Source organism: Protopterus annectens, chromosome 4.part0 (assembly GCF_019279795.1).
Source record: "Protopterus annectens isolate FY-2018-M chromosome 4.part0, PAN1.0, whole genome shotgun sequence".
Classification (NCBI taxonomy): domain Eukaryota; kingdom Metazoa; phylum Chordata; order Ceratodontiformes; family Protopteridae; genus Protopterus; species Protopterus annectens.
This window is the reverse complement of record NC_056733.1, coordinates 1,349,155,421-1,349,181,929: the sequence shown is the minus strand read 5'-3', so window position 1 is coordinate 1,349,181,929 and position 26,509 is coordinate 1,349,155,421. Positions and strand designations below refer to the sequence as shown.

Genomic DNA, 26,509 nt, shown 5'->3' with positions numbered 1-26,509 from the left:
AGTGACAGTGTCATACTTGTACTTGTTGTGGAGTGCGTGTGTTATGTGTCAGATTCTGGCACCTGATAGATAGCTGAGTGTTACATTCTCCTTATTCAACCTAGTGAGTGGGACATCAGTGTGCCTCACTGTTGAGTCACCTATGATTATTGTATCAGGCAAGCTGTTTTGCCTTAGAGGTTCAGGTTGAGTGGCACACTGTGTAGGTGAGCTATGTGTCTTGTGGTTTGTGCTGTGTTGTGGTGGTTGAGTGCATTTCTGCCTTGGAGGTCCCTACTGTTTGGGTAGATTTCTATTGAGAGCTTCCATGAAGGTGGGTGTATGGTTTGTGTTTTTATGTGAAGGCTGTGATGGTGGGTGTTCTGGAGGGCTATGTGTTCCATGTGGTGTTGTGCAGGTGTTGGCCTTCTCCTCTTGACTAGCTATTCTGGTCTTGGTTGGAGAGTGCATTGCTTCCAATTTGGAGATATAAGCGCATCTCTCACAACTCTGATGGTTGGGAGGTAAGAGGAGAGGGATGCTTGTGTACATGAGGCAGTTGCTACACTGCGTCAGAATGCCCAAGTTCACCAGGTTAATAGGAGAAAGCACAAGAAACTGACCTTTAGACATGCCAGGAGGGATGGTCATCATTACTAAGTACTGGAGCTGTTTCCTTATAGGATGTCTAGTGCTGATAACACTTATGTGTGCTACAATATCAAAAACCCTGAAAAAGTGCTAGGTAAATAAGCTAATTAAAGTGCAAGAGAGAAGAAATCTAGCAAGATCATAAGGGAAAATTTGAAGAGCAGACTTTCTGACATCAGTAGGATACTTTAAATGCAGTGCAGTGTAACACACTTGAGTGTGTAGCAATATTAAAGCAAATACCGTTGAAATAAATGCAGTTAAATGAAAAAAATGTCTTAAGTGCAGAAAGCAGTATAATCAGAAAAAAAATTTAAATAGAGGTACTTAAAGTCTCTCTTTCTCTTTTCTGTTGCTCTTGTAGTCTGCAGGATGCCAAAACTGGATCCGCGGAGCTTAAACAAGCGCAAACATGGGCTTTTAAACCAGAAAGTTGAAAGGAATAGAAAAACTGCCCAAATGGCCAATAATCTACAATTTCAGAGCCAGAAACCACTCCTCTCGTGGTAGATAGCCTACCTATTTCTTACCACTCCCACTGATAATCTGGAAGGCTTCCTTCTAACACAGAAAGGTCTGGAGAACTCTAAAACTCACAAAACAATCCTGGATACAGCAAATCTGTATCTGGACTACTCCAGTAACAGGAAAGGCGGAAAACAAGCTTGGAATTGTTTTCCCTTTTGTTTTTGTTTTTGTTTTTTTGCAGAAAAAAACATTAACTTGTAGCTGGAATACCTTAAAAATGTCTTAGTGACTTCGTTCCTCAGATCATCCCAATTATTTGTCAGAAAACCACAAATTATATGAGGAACAGACCAAAATTAAGAAACAAAAATCTGGACATTCTGAGAAAATCTGAGCAGTTGGGAGGTATGGAAGTCTGTGTGTATGGTATGTACATTAAAGCCAGTATCTGTACACGGAACTGCCTCAGACAATTTTGTATTGTGTAAATGTGTTTTCTAAGTTTACATAACCTGAGAAAACGTACTATGTCATGTTAACCATTGTCATCAGTACAGATTGCATAGCTGTTTCTTTTTTGTTTTCACAGGTGTCAGTATATCACATGAATATGGTGATAAGCTGAGGCTGAATAACTTCAGCCCTGCTGATACTGAAATCATGCTTCAGGCATTCAAGATCTGTTGGAGTTGTATATTGGCAGAAGGGATGATGATCAGCCTCTACAGGAGCAAGTATGAGAGGCACTTCCATGTGATATAAGTGCTATGCATAGGTGTAATTGTGAGCTGCAGCAATATCATAGGCATGGCACAGAGATGATGGGTAATACCAAGGAGAAAACACATGGAAGATGTGTAGCAGTCTGTTGTGTCCCTCACTTTGGAGGAAACACATTCTGTGATAAATCCTGGCAGTGCAGATCTCAGTGTCAGGATAGACTGACCCTCATATGTCTCACTGGGTGACACATCAGGTTAGTATGACATAGCAGATGCCTTTATAACAGTGGTATAGCCTGACCATATTGGCCCACTACATACTTTCGGCTAAGAGACCTAAGAGGTATGGCTACAGCATTGTGGCAGGGGAACTATGTTTGCATGTAGACTTGCTGTGCATGAAAACCCTTGGCATGCACATTACCTGGTCATACTTGTACTACATGCAGTCATGTTCACTTTGGTGTTTCTGTGTTGTGCTCTCACAGGACAGACCTGTATGGCAGTAACATATGTAGAGGCTGGGGTAGGTCAAATGGCTGATGTTAACTCCTGTGCTGTGGCTAATCATGATGTTGAAACAACTATACAGAAGTCACAGTCACATGACAAAGTACCAGTGTTGTCTCCATCCTGAGTAGTTATGCACTCTATTTACAGGGTAAACACATAGCCACATGCACAGATGAACCCTTGGCTTTATAGCTTAAGCACTAACTGTCCCCAAAGGGGGAGGTAACTTCTGTGACTCTGAGCCCAAACAGTGCTCCCCCTGTAACTGCTCAGCCTCATAGGGTGCTTGATGCCTTCGTGTGTCTCATCTGGTAATACACTTATGGGTAGCAGCTGAGTCAGTGTGACGATGGATTGGAATGTCCTTGTAGGTTCAATCATGGTCTGTTGCAAGCAGCTGACAGCTGTGCTTTTTGACATTTGGGAGCATGCTGTTTAGCAGTGACAGCATTTCTCTGAGGACATGGAGTACACAGATAATGTAATTGATCTTATGAAGCCTATGATCCCACACTTTGTTACCATTGCTACCTCCTTGTGGAGTATTTAAAGTGCCATCACAATGCTGGCAGTATTGTCTTTGGTCAAGATATGGAACATCCCCAAGATCATTATGTATAAGATGACCTGCCTCCCCTAGTCATTTTCAAAGACAGCGTCCAATATCTACTGGTAGGACACTACTCCAGTGGGCTCCATTCAGGTAAGATCTTATAGTGGCTCACCATCCCTGCTAGGAAGGGATTGTGACTGTGATATGATCTCCCAACTAGTTTGTGTTGACAGACATGTGTCATTCAGCCCCTAAGCAGCTGTGCATGTGATGACAACAATGAAGAGCTACACCCTCCATCTTGCATAGTATATGTGATAATGTCTGATGTACAGTGTGACCTGGCCATGCATTACCTAACAAAGTCTATCTTTAGCACTGCATGCATCATGTTTGTTCTGCATGACACTGCACTGCTTCAGTTCACATCTCATGGACCATAGTTCTGGACTAAATGGCACTGGTTTATCTGTGTAGAGAAGTATTGTAATCATCACTGTGTGTATGTTGGGGGGGAGTTTCACATCTGCTTTCTCATGTTCTGCCTCTCTGTACTCTGCCGATGATGATACTACTTCTTTGCCTTTGGTGTGTGTGAGCCTGGTCCTAATGCAGCCATACCAGGGGTCTGCGTCATCTTTTCACTCAGTATTATATTCTGCAGCATGACATGGATTATGTCTTGCCTGCAGGCTGTAGCAGAGGAATACAGCAATGCTCCCTCAGATATATTGCATTAGTAAAAGCATGCCTTCAGTAGGCAAAATATTGTTTTGTGCTGTTCTGTGTCTCCGCATGTGCCATAGTATATTGAAGTTTGGTGACACTCTCCAAAACAAATGCATGAGTCATATGCCAGAATTCAAGGGGTATCCAGTATCTGCACATGTGCCAAGAAATACAGTGGTACATAGCTCTCAACACTCTGTATAGCTGTACATATATATATATATATATATATATATATATATATATATATATATATGTTTGTGTATATGTGTGTGTGTGTGTGTGTGTGTGTGTGTATATATATATATATATATATATATATATATATATATATATATATATAAACATAGTCTAACCAATGTGCTTGCTTCTAACTAGGCAACTAGAAGGGCCTGTGGAAATTCATCTTGCTAGAGGCTTTGATATAAATTATGTGTGCCACATGTGAGAATCATGAAAACCAACTGTGTGGTGTACAGATTCATTGATGATGATCACCTATGCAATGCACATAACCTGCCAGTTCATCAAATAGTAGCCCTTCTTGTTGACATACCTCTGTGAGTGTGGACTGGAGGGTGGCATTTGTTGGGATATGAGTATAATTTATTCATACAGTACCGCAGGGATGTGTCCAATGTCATAGATGCCACACATAATGGCGACAATCTCCTTTGTTGCCTTTGGAAATCAGATAGCTCATCAACATGCAGCAAGCATTTTTAAACATCTTTATTAAATTGTCACTTAAGAAACAGATATACATACATTTATAGAAAAAAAACATATTGGCACCTTTTTTCATTTACATGCATTGTATATTAGATACATGTTTTCTTTCTTTGTACAACTGTCATTCAGTCCAACATTGCATACATTTCTCAATTCCTGCCTTCCCTTAAACCTCAGTCCTCCTCATGAGCATTATTCTCTACCTATTGTTCCCACAAATTTATTTTATTTATATTTAATTTGTTCCTTCCACTTTTTAAAGATCCTACTTCTAATTCTTTTAAAAGCCGCGGTGGTACAGTGGTAGCGTTGTTGCATCACAGCAAGAGGTTCTCCTGTTCAATTCACGGCCGGAGTGCCTTCTGTGTGGAGTCTGTATGTCCTCCCCGTGGTCGAGTGGCCTACGAAAGACATGCTTGAATGGGCGTGCCTTCTCTGAAGGTTGGGTGTCAGGCTGGCAACTCGGCACCATAAAAAATCTACTGCCAATCATTAGCGGACCGGAGTTCCACTGTGGAAACCCCTAACCGGGAAAAGCCGAAAAGACAAACAACAACAACTTCTAATTATTTTATCTTGTTGCAATATTCAACACTAAATGCAGCTGATTTAGACTTTAGCTTCCATTTTCTAGTAATTACATTTTTGGCAGCCAATAAAATTCAACTTAACAAGGCTTTACTGTGTCTAAGCAATTAATATCCTCTGGCCCAATTGAAAAGTTTATTCCATAGTTATAGTCTTTTGCTCACTCAATATTTCTGAGAGGACTCTACAGGGAATTTTTATAATCTTCTAATTTATTATAGTCCTCAAAACATGTTCCCAGTTATCTACTTCCCTGTCACATCTCCAACATTTCCTGCATTTCCAATCTACATGAGGAAAAATTCTTTGAAGTCTGCTTGGGTATAGCAATACCTGTGTAAACATTTCCAAGCAAAAATCCTAAACCTTCTGAACTTTTTGTTTCATACTTGGGAGCCACACATATGTCCTCCCATTGTTCCCTTGTAAATTGTTTTTCCACTCCCTTCCCAGTCCTTTCTAACCTTGTCTGATTGATTCTTATAGTTATCATGCAGTACTTTACATGTCATACTAAATTTCCATTTCTAGCAGAAGTTTCTGTTTTAGATTTGACAAAAATCTCTACCAGAACAGGTCTTCCACATAGGATTTCCCTATCACTTTCTCTTTGCATATACTCTTACCTGCAGTCCAAACATTTTCTTGCCATCATCACACTCTATTATTTTTCCCAGTTTAGTTATTTGCTTCCGATATCTTGGTTCCTTTGCCAGTTTTCTCCAGTCAATTCCAACCTGCTCTTAAACAGTAGCATAATTTAAAGCAACATATTTAGTATTCTTGAGATTAATGTTGGTAGTATGCCTAATGTGTCCCCAGTTCATATCTGAGAAGTCTCATTAGACGGAATAGTGAGTGCTGTAGAGACTTTTGTTTCCACAGAGATTGAAAGGCCAGACATTTCCATAGATTCCACATGTTGATGGTGTTTGTCTTCCAGACTGTACAATTTTCTGATAAGTACAGTACTGATCTGCAATGTTCTGGTGGGCCAAGTTGTCTTAGCTTGTCCTCTAAGATAACTGCACACTAAACAACAGATTAATGACAGCTTTCCTGGTGTGAAACCTGAGTAATTGTTTAAAAAGGCAGTAACAGTTATTGATTTGGGTAAAATTAATTTACTAGATTGTAATTACACTGCTTGAATTCCAGCAAAGAAAACATTTGGGGGAAAAAAGTAAAAGGAAACCAACTAGAAGCTCTGGATAGGAAGGACCTTGTAGCCAATGAGGAAAAAAAAAGCAGATTCACATTTCAGCTTTAATACATATTTTCAATAATTTAAAGGAAAAATAAATCAAACATAGTCAAAGATGGGGAAAATATATAAATGACAGTAAACTAGAAAAAATAATGTTCAGATGACCTGATAAAACTGCAAAAATTAGAGGAAGAAATAAAGGAAAGACTAGCTGACCATGAGGCTTCTCAAAAGAGCTGTTTCAAAAATAGTAAAGTTAGAAAACAGCTTATGCAGGGAATACCCGAGTCATTTTGCTTTACAAGAGGAACTAGAGAGAATAGATTGCATTTATGTTATGAAAGCAGAGATAAACACCTGAACTGATGTTTCACAACAGGATTTGAGAGGACAAACCATGTATATACTCGAAATATGGCTGTGAGAAATCAGTCAAGACATATATTGATAAAAATACAATCATTCCAACATAATGATCTATGACTGACAAAACTTTGGCAGAAGGGGAAAAATATTAAAACTGGGAATAGAAGAGTATTTGTGGAAAGTTTTTTTTTTTAACCAGGTAAAAGAAAATCAAGTTCATCCTGGTAACCGGGGAAGTTGAAAGGCGGGTGTTAAATTCAAGCTGCTATGTAAAAAGTGTGCCAGCCAGCTCAAGGGGTCTCTGCTTCTCATTCTTCTAACAATAACAAAGCTCATAGTTAGACTGCCATGCCAGTGTAACTTTTTCCATTGTCCCAAAAAAAATACTTAAATGACAAAAAAGTGCAGGAGATGACTAGGAAAATCAGGACCAGAAATTCATGTTGTGCCCATCCCTAGGGAAGCTGTTGCTGCCACTAGCAAGATGGTTGGCCCCATGTTCATGTCAAAAAGAAGTGAAAAACGAAGCATGTATCTACTCCTCCTCAAATTACCTTAGACAAGGTTTAATTCAGGCTATTGATCCTTCATGTACGGTATTTTCTAGTAAAAGAAAGAGGGATGCTTCCTTTCTTGAAGAGATTCACGATTCTGAATCTGAACAGGAGGATCAAGGAACAGATACAAGGTTTTCATGTCAGATTTCTGTTTCAGACTCAGGACAGAGCTCAGTTTCTGATTATTCCTGTGGGGTTTCTGTTTCTCTGAGAATATTTCTAGAATGTGTCAGAGTTTTCAGTGGGAGAGCATTGAGATTTGTCTGTTCCTCAGGAGGTACTATGAGCTGTTACAGAAGGAATTTCCAGAACCTGCACCCATTCCTTCAGTTTGTCTGCTTTGGAGGGAAATGTTTGTGTGTGTGTGTGTGTGTGTGTGTGTGTGTGTGTGTGTGTGTGTGTGTGTGTGTGTGTGTGTGTGTGTGTGTGTGTTAGTGACTGCAGTTTTCCTGATGGTCAGCCTGCTGCTCCTAGAAAGGCAGATAGGATGTATAAAGTTCCTCAATCTTTTCAGCTTTTATAACTCTTCTCAAACCTGATCCAGCAACTATAGCTTTAGTTAATCCCTCTGCTGTTACACATTTAGTAAATTCCGGTACTACTACTTCTCGTAATGATGGGAAGATTATTGATAAGTATGGGGAAAAAAGTCTATGCTTCTGCAATGTTGATTTTCAATTTTTTTAATTGTCAGGCTCATATGTTAGCATTTGTCCTGACTAATTGTGAATGCATGAGGAATGTTTTGTTTGCAGTTTCCTTTTGTGAGGAAAAATCTGCCTTAAATAACTTAATCTCTTCTGTTGTTGAAGTCACTACTCATATACAGTGTGTATATATGACTCTGTTGATACTTCTTCAAGGGCTGTGACCACTGGTACTGTTTTGATCACATTTGCATGGCTTCATTCTCAGAATTTCCCACATGTTGTTAAAAATGAGATTTTAAATTCTCCTTTGGATAGAGATTAAGTTTTTGGCACCTCTATGGAAAGCTGATCAAAAAGTGTGACGAAAGGAGTAAGCTGATACAGGGAATCTCTTAAGATTTTTCAGCCCTTAATTTTCTCTCACTCTTCATCCAGTTTCAGTAAGAAACAAAATAAACAGTCTCAACGAAATGCAGGTAAATAGATCTTTAAGAAGAAATGGTAAGGGGGTTTGAAGAGTAATTCTGGAAACTTCCGAGTCAAGACAATCCAATAGGTCAGAATGACTATTTAAGCAACTTTGTTTCCTCTCCCATCCTGGCACTCCCTTTAGTTCTCCAGAAAGTCTGAATCTTCACGTTTCACTTTGGCAACAGATAGTTTCAGACAAATGGGTTCTGAAGATCACTCATTATGGTCACAGATGGCAATAGGAGACAATTTCTTCTTTCCAGCGGGTATTTCCTAATCCTCCAGACCAGACTCTTATTTACAGATTTTCTTCATCACATGCTATCCAAGAGCATGATAGAAGCAGTTCCCCCTTCTCAGGTGGGAAATGGGTTTTATTCAAGGATAGTTTTAGTGCCAAGCAGAATGTTTGGAGGTCATTTCTTGATCTTTCTTTCCTAAGCCTGTTTGTGACAGTGCCCAAATTCAAAGTGATGTCACTTCACAACATGTTACATCTTCTTCCTCATTCGAGGTTCCTGGTAACACTACATGTAAAAGATGTTCATTATCACATCCCTCTTCATCCCGATTCCAGGTGTTTCTTAAGGTTTTGTGTGTCCGGATCATGTTAGCAGTTATCTGCTTTACCCTTTGGATGACCCACTGCAAGAAGAGTTTTCACAAAATGTCTAGCTCCAGTTGTATATAACCACCCCCTTCCTCCTGTGGAGCAAGGTTTTAGTCTGAGCAATAGCTTTCATATTATTTTGGTAGGTATAGGCTGAAAGGAGAAAGGGATTATGGAGGTAGTTGGCTGGTTGTTTGTACAGTTATAGGTGTGATCAGTTTTGGATGGTGTGGAGTTGTGTTGAGTATTGTTTAAGTTTTGGTGGGGATGTCCTGGGTTAGTTCTGGTTGTTAGTAGGTCTGTTATGGATTTTATGAAGTATTTGTTGAATTCCTGTACTATTTGTAGTTGGGGGGCATTGGTTGGGGGGAGTGTTCCTTGTTAGTCCCAGGGTTTAGAAGGTTGGATATAGAGTGCCAGAATTTTTGGGAGTTGTGTTTCTGTTGTAGCTGAAGGTCAGAGTAGTAAGATTTTTTACATTTTATGACTAAATTGGTTACTTTGTTATGCAGAGCTTTAATGGTTTGCTGATTTTGTTGGGTTCTGTTAGGTTTCCATTTTTTTTTCCATGCTATGTCTCTTTGTTTCATGAGGTCAGTGCATTCAGAGGTTATCCATGGGGTTGTGGTTTTCTTTGTCCTTTTTCTTTGTACTGGGGCAAGATGTTATACTGGTTTCAGGAATGTGGTATTGAAGTAATGTATGGCATCATTGAGAGGTAGGAATTTTAGTGGTGTCCAGTTTATGTTTTGTAGTATGTTGTTACGGGTTTGTTGGTTCAAAGCTGGATTTCTAACTGATTTTAGGGAGTGAATTTTTGGGAGGTGGGTGTTAGCTTGGATGGCAAATGCTGGGAGATGGTTGCTTAGTGAGTCTGAGAGTGTGCTTGAGGATAAAAAATTGTTGGGTTGGGATACGAGGATACAGTCTAGGGTGGAGGGGCTGGTAGAATCTTTGTTGAATCTGGTTGGGTTTGTGATTAGTTCTTTGAAACTATATAGATTAATACTACATGAGGGAGAGTTTGCGGTGAGGGATTGCCAGTTAATGTTAGTGTCTCCTAGGATAACTGTTTCTACCTTAATGTTTTCAAATGTCCAGGATAGTACATCTTCCAGGACTGGTATGTTGTTACCAGGTGGGATGTAGATTAAGAAGATACATATTTTTTTATTGTTGTTAAGGTGCAGGGGTTGTTATTCGTATCTTGCCGTTATGAAGTGTGGGTGTAGTATTTGGGTAGGGAGTAATGTTGAGTATGGAAGGATATAGGAGAACAACCCCCCACCTTTCTTTTTTTAACTATCCATTCTACGTGTGCCAAAGTTGGGGGTGTACGATTTTGGTATCTTTTATGTCGGTGTTCAGCCAGGTTTCTATTAGGGCTAGTATACTGGTTTATTTTGTTGAATCCATGCATGCAAGGATGTTATTTTATTGCACATACTTCTTAAGTTGATGGTCACTATGTTTATGCTTTTGGGGTTAATTTGTGTGTTTGGTCTGGGGTTTGAGTGTATGTTGCCACTTTATAGTAGTATTAGTATTATGCAAGTGTATAATGGGCTGTTTTTAGTTTTGAGGCTTGGGTTTAGTGCAGTTAAATGGGGCCTATTGGTTTCTGTGTTTTCTATTTTGGTGTTATAGTTTAGGGAGAGTGAATAATGGAATAATTGAGGGGATATGTTGGAGTAGTGCGCTTGTTTTTGGGATAGGTTGGTGATGGAGGTTTTTGTTGTGTACCAGGTTGTGGCAGCTTTATTTGTAAATGTGGCTAGGCTTAGGGATAGTTGTAATGCGATTATTGTGGTGATTGTCAGTAACATATTTTGTGAGGTATATGGCATTGTAGCATTCAGGCAGTAGGGTTTTTAGTCAGATGAGTAAGATTGTTGTAAAAGTTTGACTCAGTGGAGTGGTGGGGTGGTATATATTTGAAAAAAAGCTGTCTGTTGATCTAGGAGGTGTATGGTTTGAGATTGGTGCCGTTTGTGTGGAGGGAAGTAAGTATTCTGGTTGTAGGAGGTTTAATTGTAGGTGAGTGCAATTTGTTTTAAGGGACCAGGTTTGATGGGTTGAAAGTTGATTGTGGGTGGGATGTCTAAGACTATAAGGTAATGGTTATGGGAGATGGGTAGGAATGGAGGTAGGGTAGGGGGAGCAGAGTGAGCCTGAGCTTAGTGAGGGTGAATGGAGCACCCAGAGACCCTGGTTGTATAGTGGAATGTTTTAGAAAAACAATCAGTAGGTTATTTGTACAGGTAGTTTTTGTTACTTATACTTGCAGCACTTTGCAGTGGATTAATACTGAAACTGGAATTAACTTTATTTCCTACTTATTTCATGCCTAAGCTGTTGTACAGCTTGATGCTTTGCTTGTTTCATTCCCGCTTTTTTCTCATACTACCCTTTGATAGTTTGGACAGGGGACTGTGTCACATATAACACCAACAGCAGGTCTGCAGCCACAAGGACAACTCCAAAAACTTTATTATTAATAATTAAGTGCCTTCATTCCACTTTTCATACAAGAACTTCATCAGAATCAACAAGCATTCAGAAAATCATTATTAAATATGTTTAAATCAGTCACTTGTTTAAATCACCACCAGTCCAGTATGATGGAAAGTAAATAGATGCATAAAACACACCCTTGATAAACAGAGCCACTCAAGGAATATATAAAAATGTAAAAATTATAAAAATGATTCCTTGTGTAATGCTAACCATAAAACCATTGCCATATTGTGCTAAAAGATAAAGAAAATAATATGTATATAATATAATATAATATATAATACACATTAAATGTATAAGATTGACAATGAAAATTGAAAACAGACTAAAAACTAATTAAAACAATCTCTGGTATCCCTTACCCATTGTAGAGCTTTAGTTTTAGGATCAGACTGATAGAGCAACATTTGTTCACACCATGGGAGCAAGAGGTATTTAACCTTAGCTGCCATTTTAATTCACTTTTTTCCATGTGCTTTTTCATTATAAGCTTCCTACTGTCCTGTGTTGGTGGAAATATGTGACTGATTTTAAATATATTTAACAGCAGTTTTATGAACAGTTGTTGATGCTGATGAAGGTCCTATATGAAAGGTGGAACAAAAGTGCTTAATTATTAATAATAAAGATTTTGGAGTTATCCTTGTGGCTGCTAACCTGTGTTGGTGTTATTTAGTTGGTCGGTCTTGGTTTTAACATTGTTTCTCCAGTATGTCTCCTATTAAACACACGTAAACCAAATAATTCTATAGTTTGGGGTTATAATTTGCATTTTATTTACTTTATGACCTGTTCCTTTATGAACTGAGAGGGAAAAAAAAGAAAAGATGGAGGGGGAGTCACCTGGGGAGGGGTTTGCAGCTATCGCCCCTGGTAGTGTGCACTCTAATATAAATTGACTAGGTCTTAACAGCTGATAGTTTAAACATCTACATTGTCGTAATCCAATTTCTGGGCTCCTGAAGTTCAGTCTAGGGTTGCTGTTCTTTTTATTTTTGTTTTAACAGATAGAGGGGGGGTAGTACTCAGTGTTGTCCAGATACAATTGTCATAATGCAGTTTCTGGGCTACCGAAGTTCAGTCTAGGGTTGCTATTCTTTGTTGCTGTTTATGTACTGACATTCCTCCTGAGTAAGAAATTATTCACTGATACGCCCCAAAAATCTATTTTTTATCAGAAGTAAACTGTGTTGTCATAGAGAAGGACAGCTATCATCAGCTTGGCACATCTATGTCAGTGATTGTTTAGCTCAGAAAATCTAAGCAAGCAAAAATATTTTTAAAAATTAAAAATAAATTTACTTCCATCTCAAGGGAGCAGACTCGGTAGGGTTCTCATTCAGTACCAGAGCAGCAGTAACCTACTAAAACATTTAAAGATGCAATCTTTCAAAAAAGCCACAGTATTTGCAAAGAAAGTTATACCCCACTGCTGTACTGGTCGTCTGTGCTTATTCATAAAGTATAAATATAAGTTGTGGTGTAAGTCTCAGGTCTTCTCTATTATTAAAGGTTGAATAATGAAGCACATTCAAGCCAGCAATAGCCTTATTTTAAAAATCATGTAAGCACATGTATACCACGTGCACCAGACTGTTTACTATTGAAGTTTTGTTATATAATTTATTATGGGTATCCTTACTGAGAGGATATCATACAAGTCAAGACTCCATCTATTAGTTCTGAAATTTGTTTTTTAGTTGTAGGGTAAACTAGTTGGCAGAATTCCCAGTAGTGTGAATGTATGCTATCTAGAAACATACACACACTGGGGTGAAAAGGGGCTCTGGAAAGTGATATGTGATTCCAAATATCTGGCAACAACATTGATTTTATTTAGAATATACTGTAAAAGCAATAGGTACCTCCATGTCCTTGAATTCTGATGTTTTATTAAGAATGTTACCATTTATCCAAAATTAATTTGACCTTGAGAGCAAAACACACTACCTGCTGGTAAATGTTATGCCCATGAATAAGTTGTGTGCTTACCGTAGCACTACGCATTTTTGTAATTTTTGGTAATCACTTAGGTCAATATCCTATTTTAGCTTCTTAGAAATGTGCATGTGTAATGTCCCTCTGTGAACTGCTTGATAATCTGTTAGCAGGACAATGGGCCATGATAAAGGCTCTGGCAGCATTGTGAGTGTTTTCTAAATTCACTTTGATTATCTGTTTTAATGGTATTTCTGGTAGTATTTCGGGAGTTGTTAATCATTTACTGCTCTGTTTTAGCAGTTACAGATAGCAATGACACCATTTCATCTTCTGTACATCACAGAAAAAGTATAGCATAGAATTAAGTCAGACCATAAACATTTGAATTAAATGTCTTGTTGCACTTTCATGAGCCATAAAGATTTTACCCACACCTATTTCATTGTGAAAAGTAATGTCCAGTTCTTAAATTCTGCTGTTTTGTGAATAACTGAAAGTCTCTTTCTCCAGTTCTAACACTGTGCACATAAATAGCTGATTGCTGAACACCATGCTGTGTTGTTTTATCAACATTTCTTTTTTTGCCATTTCCCTATTGCCTGCACTGAAGCCTATGGGAACACTATCTCCATATTCACAGGTAAAGAACAAGTCATTTAAACTTCTTTTTCTATATCATGCTTTGAGTCTAGTCATCTGTTCTTGAAAGATAACACATGCAACATTCATTGAAAATGCTGTAGGAAATTGCCTTTAGAAGAGGCCTGTATACAGATTTTTTTAGACATGCTTAGGTTGTCACATGCACCAGGAGATGGCTCTTCATTCTGACACATCCTTTATGTAGAATTTGACCGTACTTGAAACAAGCTCATGCCTCGACAGCATTGTTTTCCCCCAATGGCAATCAGCCATCTAGCAGGCTACCTGAAAAAGTGTTCATAGATTGTTGATTTATTCAACTATTATAGCTTCAAGAGCTGCACTGGCTATTTCACTCAATCTTTTATTTATTTATTTGTAATGCATGTTCAGAGGAAAGTTGTTTGCATCAAGTAATTGCTAAATGCTTCTGATTAATGTTAGGGCAGTATTAATTCATATATATTTTCATTATCTGAAGTAAATCTTGTAACGGTGTTTCAGCTTACTTTTTCCATCACATATAAGAATATGCAAGAACATTTTGAGTTAGCAGGCAACAAAAATATGTACAAGTATTATGTTTTTAGAAAAAAAAGCACTGCTTCTGATCACGATAAATACAAACTTAGTCATATTACTTTTAATTTATACTGGACATTTTCTGAACTTTTTAAATATTTAGCAGAGGTAGAATTTATAGGCATGCATGTCAGGGTGGCCAACGACTTGCACCACATAGAGCAAAAGCAGTGCAGTGCAGAACAAACATTAATAAATAAACATACATTGACTGTGCAAGGTATATAAGAAATATCATAAGCAAAGCACATCAACATAGCTGAGAGTATATGACAAACTTCAAGAGAGTGGCCTCACTCACCATTGCATATATGAAGGCTAAAGCAGGTAGCCCAAGCTATCATTGGTAGGGGCAGACTGCTGCTTTGTATTGCAGAGAAACAATATGAAGGAGATGTGAAGGAGCAGTCAATGGGTGCCCAGCAAGCTACTGGTTCCAAGAAAGGTATGGAAAGTAGGGCATGGGAAAATAGAAAAAGAGCTATAGCAAACAGGAGAAAATACAGCAGGAATACAGTAAGGGAAAGTGGGATTTGGTAAGGTAAGGCACTAATTTCTGTGGGGGTAGTTCCCCATTTTTGTATATAGAAACAGAAGGGAAGAGAAGAGGAGTGACAGTTATAAAGGGAAAGAAAGGAGAGGAAATGTAAACAGCAGGGGAAACAAATGTACATGAAGCAATGCAGACAGGTGAGGATGACATACACAAAGGGGAGATGAGGGTCATACATAGATAAACATTGACTTGACAGATAGGAACATTCAGGTACAGGCAGGATTCCCAGATACACATTACTGGGACTCTGTGGATGATGACTTTGAGTCTGTGTGGACAGTAGCATAGGCCACACCCACTTCTGGTGGCCTGATGGCATCTACCAGCTGGTCAAATGAGTCTGATATTCACAGGAATAAGGGTTGATGCGAGAAAACCAAGGCTGCTATTGTCTAGTCAGCCATCATGTATATCATACTCTCCACCTCTTGCTGAGTTGCGACAAGTGATTAAGACAGGTTACTTGCTTGGAATGGGTTTTGGCCCTCTCCTGGTGAGACAATTCCACTCTGCACAGCAGCCTCAGCCACAGCCATGACCAGGGCAACAGCAGGCAGTGGCTAATGCAGCAGTGGCTTAGGTGGACCACTGTGACCAGGGTTGCCAGACATTCCTATTTGAGCGGGACTGTCCTAGGATCAGCAGCCCAATCCTGAGTCCCGCACTGCTGGTTAAAATCCCAGCAAAACAGCCTCTGCTTTGTGATTTATGATTGGCCTGTATGCCGGTATATGAGCCATTCATAAATCATAAAGCAGAGCCACTTCTGTTCAATGCGGAACCTACTGTTCTGCATGAATGTCCTTTTTTATGGGCTTCACTTACATGAAAGACCTAAGGACCTCCTTTTTTTTTTTTTTGGTTCCTACCTTTCCCTTTCCAAATCTGGCAACCCTAACTGTGACCTATATAAGCTAGACACAAAAGGGAAGGATGCCATTAGCAATGAGAATTTATAACTAGTCCAGCATGTAGAACACAGGTGTAGAAGTAGGGTGCCACTACCCCACTCTGACAATAACTCTTGATGCCTTCTTCTGCAGCCAGTAATCTCCTCTCTGATTCACTGTTCTGAAAGGCAAAAGTCATCATTTATCACATATAGGTGAGACTGGGAAGCAGAATACAGAGTAAAGTTCCACAGAGACATACAAGCAGCAGAAGCCTGAGATGACATCATAGCTCCACATTGATACAACACTGTAATATGAAGGTACAATGATGCGGAAGCACATTGGGTGCTCACTACTCAGACATCAACCTACACAACCACATTTAGATATAATGAAGCAGTAGCAGCTATACCATCATGCTCATTAGCTAATCTGCATAGTCATACCTCACATCAACGTTTAAAATAGCCAATCACATTTTCTAGACTTACTACTCCCATTATTTGTCTCCTCCTTCTGTCTATCTTCAGTGGCACAGCAAGGCTTCAAGGAAGTTACCTGTGGTCTTTAAATGGCAATACAGGTGCAGGAGATCCTGGGTAGGGTTAGTAGGAGTGAGTGGCAAATGCTAGTGCATTATCTTGGGGTGGAGAGAGGGAGCAGCAACTCCCCCTGCATTAGCCACATCTCACCCACTGAAATGGCCCTATCAATGCTCATGTTACAAGAGATGTTCTGAGTAGCAAGAACGTGGCATGTGCTGTAGTGTGCAAAAGGTATATTGACAGTAACTATTTAGATGCACACAATAATGCCATTGGGTTAAGAATTAGGTAGAAAGCCCACCTGACCCATTCCTTACCACCTGACTCTGACCCTTAATGAAAGATGGGTTGATGTGTCTACTCCATGTAGTAAACTGGCTGTAGGGCTCTTGTCCTGATTGGAGATGTTCCCAGCTTCAGTTTTGACGTGAGTAGCACTGGTGAACCCTCAGTTATGGAATGAATGGGTCATATGACTCTCACCGTTTCCCTGGATGGCTTCTGTGCACCCTTCTGAGCAAGGATCCTCTAATCCCCTCATGAATCCTTTTTACCATCCCTCAGGAGGTAGAAGAAATGGGACATTTGGTTGAAGGTGGTATAGTCATTTAGAATATCGGGGGGGGGGGGACTGTTGAGAAAGGAAGAAAAAAGAAAGAAAAAATAACAACTATATAATGTAAGGTATATGAATATCAAGGATATTGGATGTTTTATTAGAAGACCTTTAGACTATAGCTAAGTAACAAATATTTTTATTTTTTTTAAATTTCAGTACGTTTTTCAGCCATCAAAATGTATGATATTATCAACTTATGCAGGTTAGGTTAGTTGGTGATAAAATGTCACTTCCTGCAAGGCTCTAGTCAGCACTTCATTGTATATTTTGAAAGGCTAGAGAAATGACATGCTGAGTTAACTTTTCAGAAATGTGGTGTAAATTAATGGGTTTCAGAAAGCTGCAAAATGCTCTGAAATAATCCAGGTATGAGACATGACTAGTAGTTCTTAAGTGAAATTTGTCTGCAGCAAAAAGGGCATGTAGTCAGAAAGAAAGCAAAGGAGTTACTTCATTGGTCCTTTGTTAGTCATTAAACTGCCACCCAGAAAACTTATTAGGTTGCATGTAGGTTATGTATGGTCACACAGAACGCTACTAAGCATTAAACAGTCACCTGCCTAACTCTCTGGGTTACAGTGTTTAAGCTCAATATGATTATCCAAACTGCCTGTCCAGGAGCCTATGGGCCTATGAACCAGTAGTACCCCCACTATGGTTGTTAACAATAAAACAGTGAAGAATATAGCGGGCAACTTTCAATTCCCTCACCCCCTTTTACTCATGTCAGTAGTTACATACCCACTGCATCAGTGGTGGTGTGATATATGCATGTGGGATAATTTTTGTCACTAGAGTGAGTGTCTGTGGATTTAAGAAGTGAGGGGGGCACTCTTTTTCATTTGTTGAGGACAGCTAGTAAATCTGCTAAGTGAAAGGGGTTTTGTATACCATGGTTATGCTGATAACATACAGATATACCTCTCCCCAAGATGATTGGTGTGTGTGCTTTGCCTTGACTGATGACACAAAAGGGTCTATATTATTTCAGCGAACACTTAAATAGCGAACGCTGTTTAATTGACCCAATAAAGTCAAAATCCCTAAATACCGAACGCATAGGTTCATAGGTTCATAGGTTCATACTAGGCTATCTGCCCTAGGGCATTTATAAGCCTAGCCAGAGTGTGTATGGCTTTCGCCACCCATATTAAATTAATTTTGCTATGCCCTTTTTCAAGGTTAGTATACTGTGCCTCTGTCTAACAGTGACACAGAAGTGATACCCCGGGTAAACCTACGATCTCCCATCCACTCATCAAGATTCCTCTTGAAGAGAGTCAATGAGGGACTCTGCCTAACCTGGACTGGGATTTTATTCCAGAGTGAAGGGAGCCAATGGGTTATGAATATGTCCCTCCAGCATGTCCTATTTATTTCAGTGCTGAGGTTCAAGTCCCTCGAGCGCATAGCTCGATGGGATTTAGATTTTCTGAGGTGCAGCATGTCCATTAATTCCGGGTTGGACATGGCTTTATACGTCAGGCACAGATCGCCTCTGAGCAGGCGGTATGCCACTGAGTAGAGCTGGAGTTTCTTTAACCGGGCAGCATATGGCATCTGTTTGAGCCCTTTGATCCTCTTGGTGAGGTACTTTTGGGGTCTTTCCAGTTGCTGCAGGTGTCTGGTAAGGTACATCCCAAAAGGGGCATTGTACTCAATTATGGGCCTGATGAGGGATGAGTAAAGAGGCACGATGACCTCCCCTGATCTAGATGTGAATCCCTTCATGATTAGGTGGGCTATATAAAATGTTTTTCTAACCACTTTGGCCACGTGGTTGTCAAATGAGACATTGCTATCAACTTGGGTCCCCAGGTCCCTAATGACTTCTTCTGTACTTAATGGATTACCACCTATGTGGTAATTTGTGGGCACTTTGTTTTTGCCAAAGGGGATGACTATACACTTTTTGGCATTTAGCTTGAGGCCATGGCTCTGGCACCAGTTGTCTGTTTCTATGAGGCCCATTTGGAGGATGCTTGTGTCGGCTGGAGAGTCTATTATGGCACCCAGTTTGCAGTCATCTGCGAACTTGGTCAGCTACAGTCCTTCCATGTTGGCCTGTACCTCCGAGAAATATATACCGAACAAGAGAGGTCCCAGGACTGAGCCTTGTGGGACGCCACTTGTAACTGGTTTGGAGTCTGACATGGCTCCAACTATTCTAACCATGTGGGTTCTGTCCTTGAGCCAGTTTGCAACCCATCTAGTGACATAGGGGTTTATATTTAAGCTGGTGAGCTTATCTATAATGCCCAAGTGGGGTATTGTATCAAAGGCTTTTGCGAGGTCCAGGTAGGCTGTGTGGACCAACTTCCCTTTGTCAATGGCCTTGGTGACTGTTTCAAAGAAATCGACCAGGTTCAAGAGGCAGGATCTGCCCTTAACAAAGCCGAACTGGGTAGGATCCAGTGTCTGCAGGTCCCCAATATCTTTATTTATAAGGTCCATGATGATCCTTTCCATAGCTTTGCAGACCAAGCTAGTGAGACTTATGGGGCGATAGTTTCCAGGATTTGTTGAGGCACCACCTTTGTGGAGAGGGACCACTGTTGCTGTACGCCACTCTTTGGGTACATATCCTGTAGTAAGGCTGAGATTGAACAGTAGTTTTAGGTTTGGGTTTAGCTCTTCTTGGAGTTCATGTAGGACGCAGCCCGGGACACCGTCTGGTCCCATTGATGCTGTGTTTCTTGCTTTGGAGAGGGCAGCTCTTACCTGAGCATCTGAGATGTCAGGGGGCAGCACTCTGCTGGGATAGATATTAGCCCTTTTGGTGGGGAGGGGAGACGTTTGCGCTGAACCTGTCAGCTAGGATGTTGGCAATGTCTGTGGGTTCGGTGTATTTTTTGTCATTTTGGACTAATTCTGAGCATATCTGGGAATTCCCACCCAGGTTCCTAACATAACTAAAGAAAGCCTTGTGATTATCCTTAGTGTCCTGTGCAATTTTTCTCTCGAAGCTGGCCTTAGACGATTTTATGAGTGCCCGTACTTTTTTGCTAATACTGATCAGAGATGCCTTCCTTTTTGGGATTTTGCTCTATCATGTAGTAGCTTCCTCCTTCTATTGTATAGTTTGTTTATGGCTGGGGTCCACCAGACAGGACATCTGCCTTTGGAGGATTGGGTCTTGGTTTTATTTGGGATTGCATGATCCATGCATTCCTGAAGGTGTTCATAGAATGCGTTTATAAAGGATTTTGCGGTCTGGGCCGTATTATCCACAGGCCTGGGGGCTTTGAAGGATTCCACCTTGGTTTTGAGGAGTGTGAAATTTGCTTTAGAGAAGTTTTTCACTGTGGTTTTCTGGGCATGGGGTGGGGTCGGGATGTGAATATCCAGTGAGATTAGTTTATGGTCTGATCTTACCAGTGAGGGATACACTTCTGGTCTGGGGCATAGAGTCCCCATATTGGTGATGATCAGGTCCAGTATGTTTTCCCCTCTTGTGGGAGTGGTAACAAGTTGTTCCATAGCATTTGAGTTTATAAATTCTAGGAACCTTTGGGCTAGGGTGTTGGAGCTAGAGTAATGCTCCCAGTCTATGGTTGGGTAGTTGAAGTCACCCAATGTAATGGTGTTTGGAGAGACCTTCATATTTTCCAGTGTTCTCAGGAAGGCCGAGTGGGGTTCCTGGGTTTGGGAGGGTGGTCTGTAGCAGGCTATAAACTGGAAGGCAGTTTTACCCACTGTTAGTTGCACATGGATAGTCTCTGATGCTTCGTGCTGTGCCACCAACCTGGAGGTGTGGGTATCTTTGACGAATATTGATACTCCCTCCTTTTGTGGTTCGGTCCAAGTTTTGGGGCGAAAAGCATGGTATGAGGTATAACCTGGTAGTGCTGGGGTGCTCTCGAGAGCCTTGAACCAGGTTTCTGTTACTGCACAGATATCAATGTTCTCCATGCTAAGGAGAGTTTCGAGTGCGTGCATCTTGAGGTTTAGACTTCTGGTGTTGAGTAGCATTACTCTTAGTTTCTTATCCCTTGTGATACCTATGGAGGTGGGTTTGTCTTTTGAGCCTTGCCTAAAAAAGGCACTATGGGGGTAGCAAGAGCCTTTGCCAATATCTGAAAGCCCAGGGGTGACAGGTGCAAGCCGTCCCTAGCGAAGCATTGTGGCTTTTCGAGTATGTCATCCCAGGCTGACAGGCATTGGATCCCCTTTGAATGACACCAATACTTAAGCCAATTGTTGAAATTGATAATCTTGTCTTCATACTGTGGCATCATTCTTGGTGAGGGTAAGATGCTACTCAAGGTCAGGGTCATACCGGCCTGGGCTACATGCTCAGAGAGCTCCTCTATGTCTCTTTTCATGTAGTCCAGGGAGGTATGTCTCAGGTCATTCACACCAGCATGGACAATGACTGAGTCATATTTGTACTTGCCTTGGAGTGACCTGAGTGCTTGTGTTATGTGGTGGATCCTAGCGCCCGACAGGCAGCTCACCGTGACCTTCTCCTTGTTCAGCCTGGTGAGTGGGACATCAGTGTGCCTGATGATAGAGTCACCTATCACAAGTGTATCAGGTGTGTTGTTCAGCCTTAAGGGCTGTGACTGTTCGGCACACTGGCTTTGTGAGCTACGTGTTGCACGTGTTTTGTTTTGGGGTAGCGGTTGCTTGGGTGTCTGCTTTGGAGGTCTCTGGTGCTTAGGCAGATTATTATTTAGAGCCTCCAAGTATGTTTTTGTGTGTTTATGTGTTTGGTTTGCTGTCGTGGTAGGTCTATGTGAGGCTGGAATTGTAGTGAGTGTGGTTTCCTTCTCCTCCTGACTGGTTACGCCAGTACTGAGTTGAGAGAGCTTAGCCTCCAGTTTGGCTATATGGTTGCATCTCTCACATGTGTTGGAATTTGTTGGGAGGAGGAGAGGGTTGTCTGTGTACATGAGGCAGTTGTAACATTGCCTCAAGATTCCCAGATTCACCAGCTGGACTGGAGAGGAGATTGACAACTGACCTTTGGACATGCTATAATAGTACTGGGAATTTCTTTATAATTGAAAAAAATGGCCAATGGGGAGCAAGGTACTCCAGGGGGAGTTTGTGAGGAACAGCAATTTTTTTATTAGGCTAAACATATAAAAAATGGCTACCATGGCCAGCTTTAGGAAGGTTCTTAAAACATATCTCTTTGGGAGTTGGGATGAATATTGCCTATTTAATTGCTGTTATAAACATTATTTTCTTATTTACATGTGCATTTGTTACTAAATGATATATGGAATCTTATTTGATGGATATTACTGGCCTTCTGTGAAAAAAACACCTAAATTAAATTAAAGTTGAAGATAAAGCTATAGCCTTGATCCCCAACCTCCAAGGCTGTTGTTAATGACCTTGCAGATATTGGCTTGTAATGGAAAGAATGCTTGCCATAGTCCCATTCAAATTCTAGAAATTAAGTATCAAGTTTCTGCAGTTCTTCCTCTGTCCAGAAGGTGACACCATAACTCCTCTTCTTAATTTCAGTGGCTCTGCCATAAGGAATCCATTTCTCATACAGCACAGCTCACTCTCCTGTAACTTTGCACACAGTTTTCAATATCTAAAGCCATCTCCACCTCATCTCATCTGCCCTACCTCTTTATACCTAATACGTCCATTGGGTTCTCCCCATTTCCCTCAGAATTTCAGCCCTAAGTGCACTCCTATTCTTACGGTACCTGCTGAGAGTTTGTTGTTTTGTATGTAACAGTAATAACTGTATTAGAATTATTTAGCCTAAGCAGTGTTCTCCCACCAGATTTCATGGTGTTGTATATGATTTCATAATATGGTATAAGTATTTTACTTAGCTATGTTTTCTACTGACTACAAATACCACAGTCATACATAACAACTTATTCAAGATGGGACTTGAACCTACAATCCCTAGCTTACGAGGTCAAGGCCTTATCCATTACACCACTGGGTCCTGATATGTCCTAATTTTGTACTGCAAATTCCTAAAGTATCACTGTTGCATAACTTTTACTGAGCTATTGATTGTGATATTGTGTTCTCAGTGCAAACTATTGTGCATTCTACTTGCTATATGACTTTGTACTTTGTTTGTTTCTTAGTTGTGAACCCCGGGTTGAGCCTGAAAATGGTCCACTTGATTCAGCACTGTACCTCCTTCAGCAAATACATACATGCATACATACATACAAACAGACAAATATTCTGTATATGAATCCTGCACACACACATTAAAACAGTCAGTATGTATGTCTTGGTAACTTCATGTTTTCTCTGTCTCTTTTTTATTTATTTATTGTTCCAGTTTTGACAGTAACATTTATGTTTGTAGGATATTTATGATGGATTTGACCTGAGACAGAGAAGGGCATCCAGTCCTGGATACATTGATTCTCCTAGCTACAGCCGACAGAGCATGTCACCTACAATGCCACGGTCACCACAACATTACTACAGATCAGGTATAGATTTCAAGATTTTTAGTTAAGGTACTGATTTAGAACTAGATCAAAAATATCACAAACATTGCAGACTTGTACCTTCCGGACAGCTGGAAAAAAGCCTAGCACGTCCATTTGATCGACAAAATGATGAAATATGTCACAAATGGGAATCCTAATTTAACTTTTTTTGTGTGTATGATATTAGAACCCCTATAAATTTGTGAGGCATGTGGGCAATAACCAAGGTAACAGTATCGGTTGTCTGTTTAGTTTGCCATGGAATTCACACAGATTGGCCATGTTGCTTTACATAAGTTTATATACTTTGTTTTTAAAACAAACTGGACTTGTCAGATTTGCTTTTGCTTGGTATTAATTAACTGTGGATCCTTAGTGCAATTCCAAGACTTTTAAGTCCAGGAGAACAGCATTTATGTTGACAATGACTGCTCTTCTTCAAAATTGTTTTTGTATGGGGGCTGCATCATCCATGCCACCAGCTAATTACTTATATTAACTCTGAAATTACCTTACTTTAGATAAAAGTGAATACTCAAAGCACAGTGATCTGAGACAGTATTTGTAAGTCCTCATTTTCACACATGCAGTTTTACTATCTCAGGACTCAATCACACGAGTGCTGTAGTTGCAAATAGTTACACTTGAGGACTTTTCTGCTTGTCTTTGTCTTTTATGGTTTTGTAGAATTCATTGTAACCAAGGCAATTGAAATGAAGAGGTGGTCCTCCGACTCTTTTTCTGGACAAAGACCAACATGGAAAATGTCAATGATTCATATCATCAGCAAAACACTGAGTATATGCATAATATAGAGGATTATAACTGGATCACCATTTCTAACCAGTTTATCTATTCTTGAAATGTATTCCAAGAAACTGACCTCAAGAATGCAGCTCAAATGTAGAATATTGAAATTCATTTAAAGAATACATAAACTGTACTAATGAATGGTGGCTCAGTCACAATTCTGTGCAACACAAACAAAGTTTTAGCTGCCAGAGTATATTACCAGTTAAGATAAAAAAGTATAGTAGTCCACACAAAGTGTTTTACAGATCTGAAAGCTGTAACACCTGCCACATAAAAAGTTGTCAGAAACAATGTGTTCCTCTCATTAAGCAACTCTTAAAAAAACTTTTTTTTTCATGTGTCTGTAACAGGAGCAAAGCATGTTACAGCTTTCAAAGGTGTCTAAAGGTTTTTGTGACCCATTTGTTTGGTGGTTACTTTGTGTGTGGCAGCAAGACCCATATATGACCCTTACTTTAATAAGGTTGTAGTACACTGATTATGCACCAAATCAGAAGAAAGATAACTTGTTACACACCTCTCTGACATCAAAAATGTGCATAACTAGTTTTGCTATATAACTTTCGTAGTTATTTTACTGTAGTCTCCCACTAGAGCATATGCAGCATCCACCATGGAACAGCACTGGGAAATGGCATCAGCTTTTAAAAGCTGTAAAAGATTTCACACTGACACCAAAAAAGGCAAACAGAAGAGTTTAACATTTATTAAAGCTGTTAGTACATCAGTAGTACACAACCTCTGGACAATGTCTGTGTGGCAGTACATCAGTACTAAACTTAACCTCGGGACAATGTCTGTGTGGCAGTAATAAGTGCTTTAAATCTTTCTGTAACTAGTAGTGTGTTGGAGCAGTTGAAGCTGCATATATTACAAGCAATTACAAATGGGACTTTTTGATCACAGCTAACTACTTTCTCGACATGGATGTCAAGATTCACCACTCCAGCATCACTTCATTCCAGTTTCAATGTTAATTTTATAACATCTCAAACACATATGTTGGTTTTGATCACAAACTTGATTAGAATTCTCTGTGCTGTAGTGAGGTTCATACATCTGAAAAGTGAATGACAAGCATCTCTTCAATTTGGGGAATGTAATCAGCACACTCCTAGTATTTCATGATTGCTTTGACAATTCACCAATTTTGGGAATGTAATCAGCACACTCCTAGTATTTCATGATTGCTTTGACAATTCAGCAATTTTGGGAATGCAATCAGCACACTCCTAGTATTACATGCTTGCTTTGACAATTCACCAATTTTGGGAATGTAATCAGCACACTCCTAGTATTTCATGATTTCTTTGACAATTCAGCAATTTTGGGAATGTAATCAGCACACTCCTAGTATTACATGATTGCTTTGACAATTCACCAATTTTGGGAATGCAATCAGCACACTCCTAGTATTACATGCTTGCTTTGACAATTCACCAATTTTGGGAATGTAATCAGCACACTCCTAGTATTACATGATTGCTTTGACAATTCACCAATTTTGGGAATGTAATCAGCAGACTCCTAGTATTACATGATTGCTTTGACAATTCACAAATTTTGGGAATGTAATCAGCACACTCCTAGTATTACATGATTGCTTTGAATTGTTATGAGATGTATGGGATATTATTCTACATAACAACAAAACAGCTTAACTTGCTGTGCAGTGGTTTTATTATGTTGACCACAAATTTTAATAATTGGAAGTATAGCATGCCTATTTTTTTTCTTGTGCAGCTTAATTCACAGTAACCCTGACATACTATTTTTCACTTTTTAATGTGGTGGAATCTACTGCTTCTGGCATCAGTCTGTGGTTAAAGAAAACCTTCTTGTTTTGTTTTAAGAGTACAGAAAGTTGATTGGTGATATTGTTTATGCCAAAATGTTTATATATAATATATTCACTTTACTGTCAGTTCTAGTGAAGTAATGAACTCCAGCAAAGCCAAGTGAACAATAAATATTTAGGTACATTGAACAGTAATTGTTTCAGGCAGTGCAAATGGACATATCTTGTATATTGATGCAAGCATTAGTGAGAACATTGTGTCACTCCAACATTGCAGTGGTGGGGTTACTGACCATGACTCAGCTTTTACTAGTAACACTAGAGCTGGATGAAAAGCACAGAGGAGTGTGACTGAGCTTATCAAAGGCTTGCTGTG

General features: G+C 39.8%; 1 protein-coding gene across 8 annotated transcripts in view; it reads left to right on the top strand.

Annotated features, from left to right (window-relative positions):
* ABLIM3 (actin binding LIM protein family member 3) overlaps window positions 1-26,509 on the top strand; it is a 3,936,655-nt gene that overhangs the window by 3,365,095 nt on the left and 545,051 nt on the right. For 5 of the 8 annotated variants that reach the window (XM_044069207.1, XM_044069205.1, XM_044069204.1 and 2 more), the window contains exons 11-12: window positions 13,865-13,894; window positions 23,393-23,522. In XM_044069207.1, the coding sequence (XP_043925142.1) occupies window positions 13,865-13,894; window positions 23,393-23,522 (160 nt within the window). The remainder of the gene's footprint in view (window positions 1-13,864; window positions 13,895-23,392; window positions 23,523-26,509) is intronic. The other 3 variants (XM_044069211.1, XM_044069212.1, XM_044069208.1) reach the window with 1 other exon arrangement.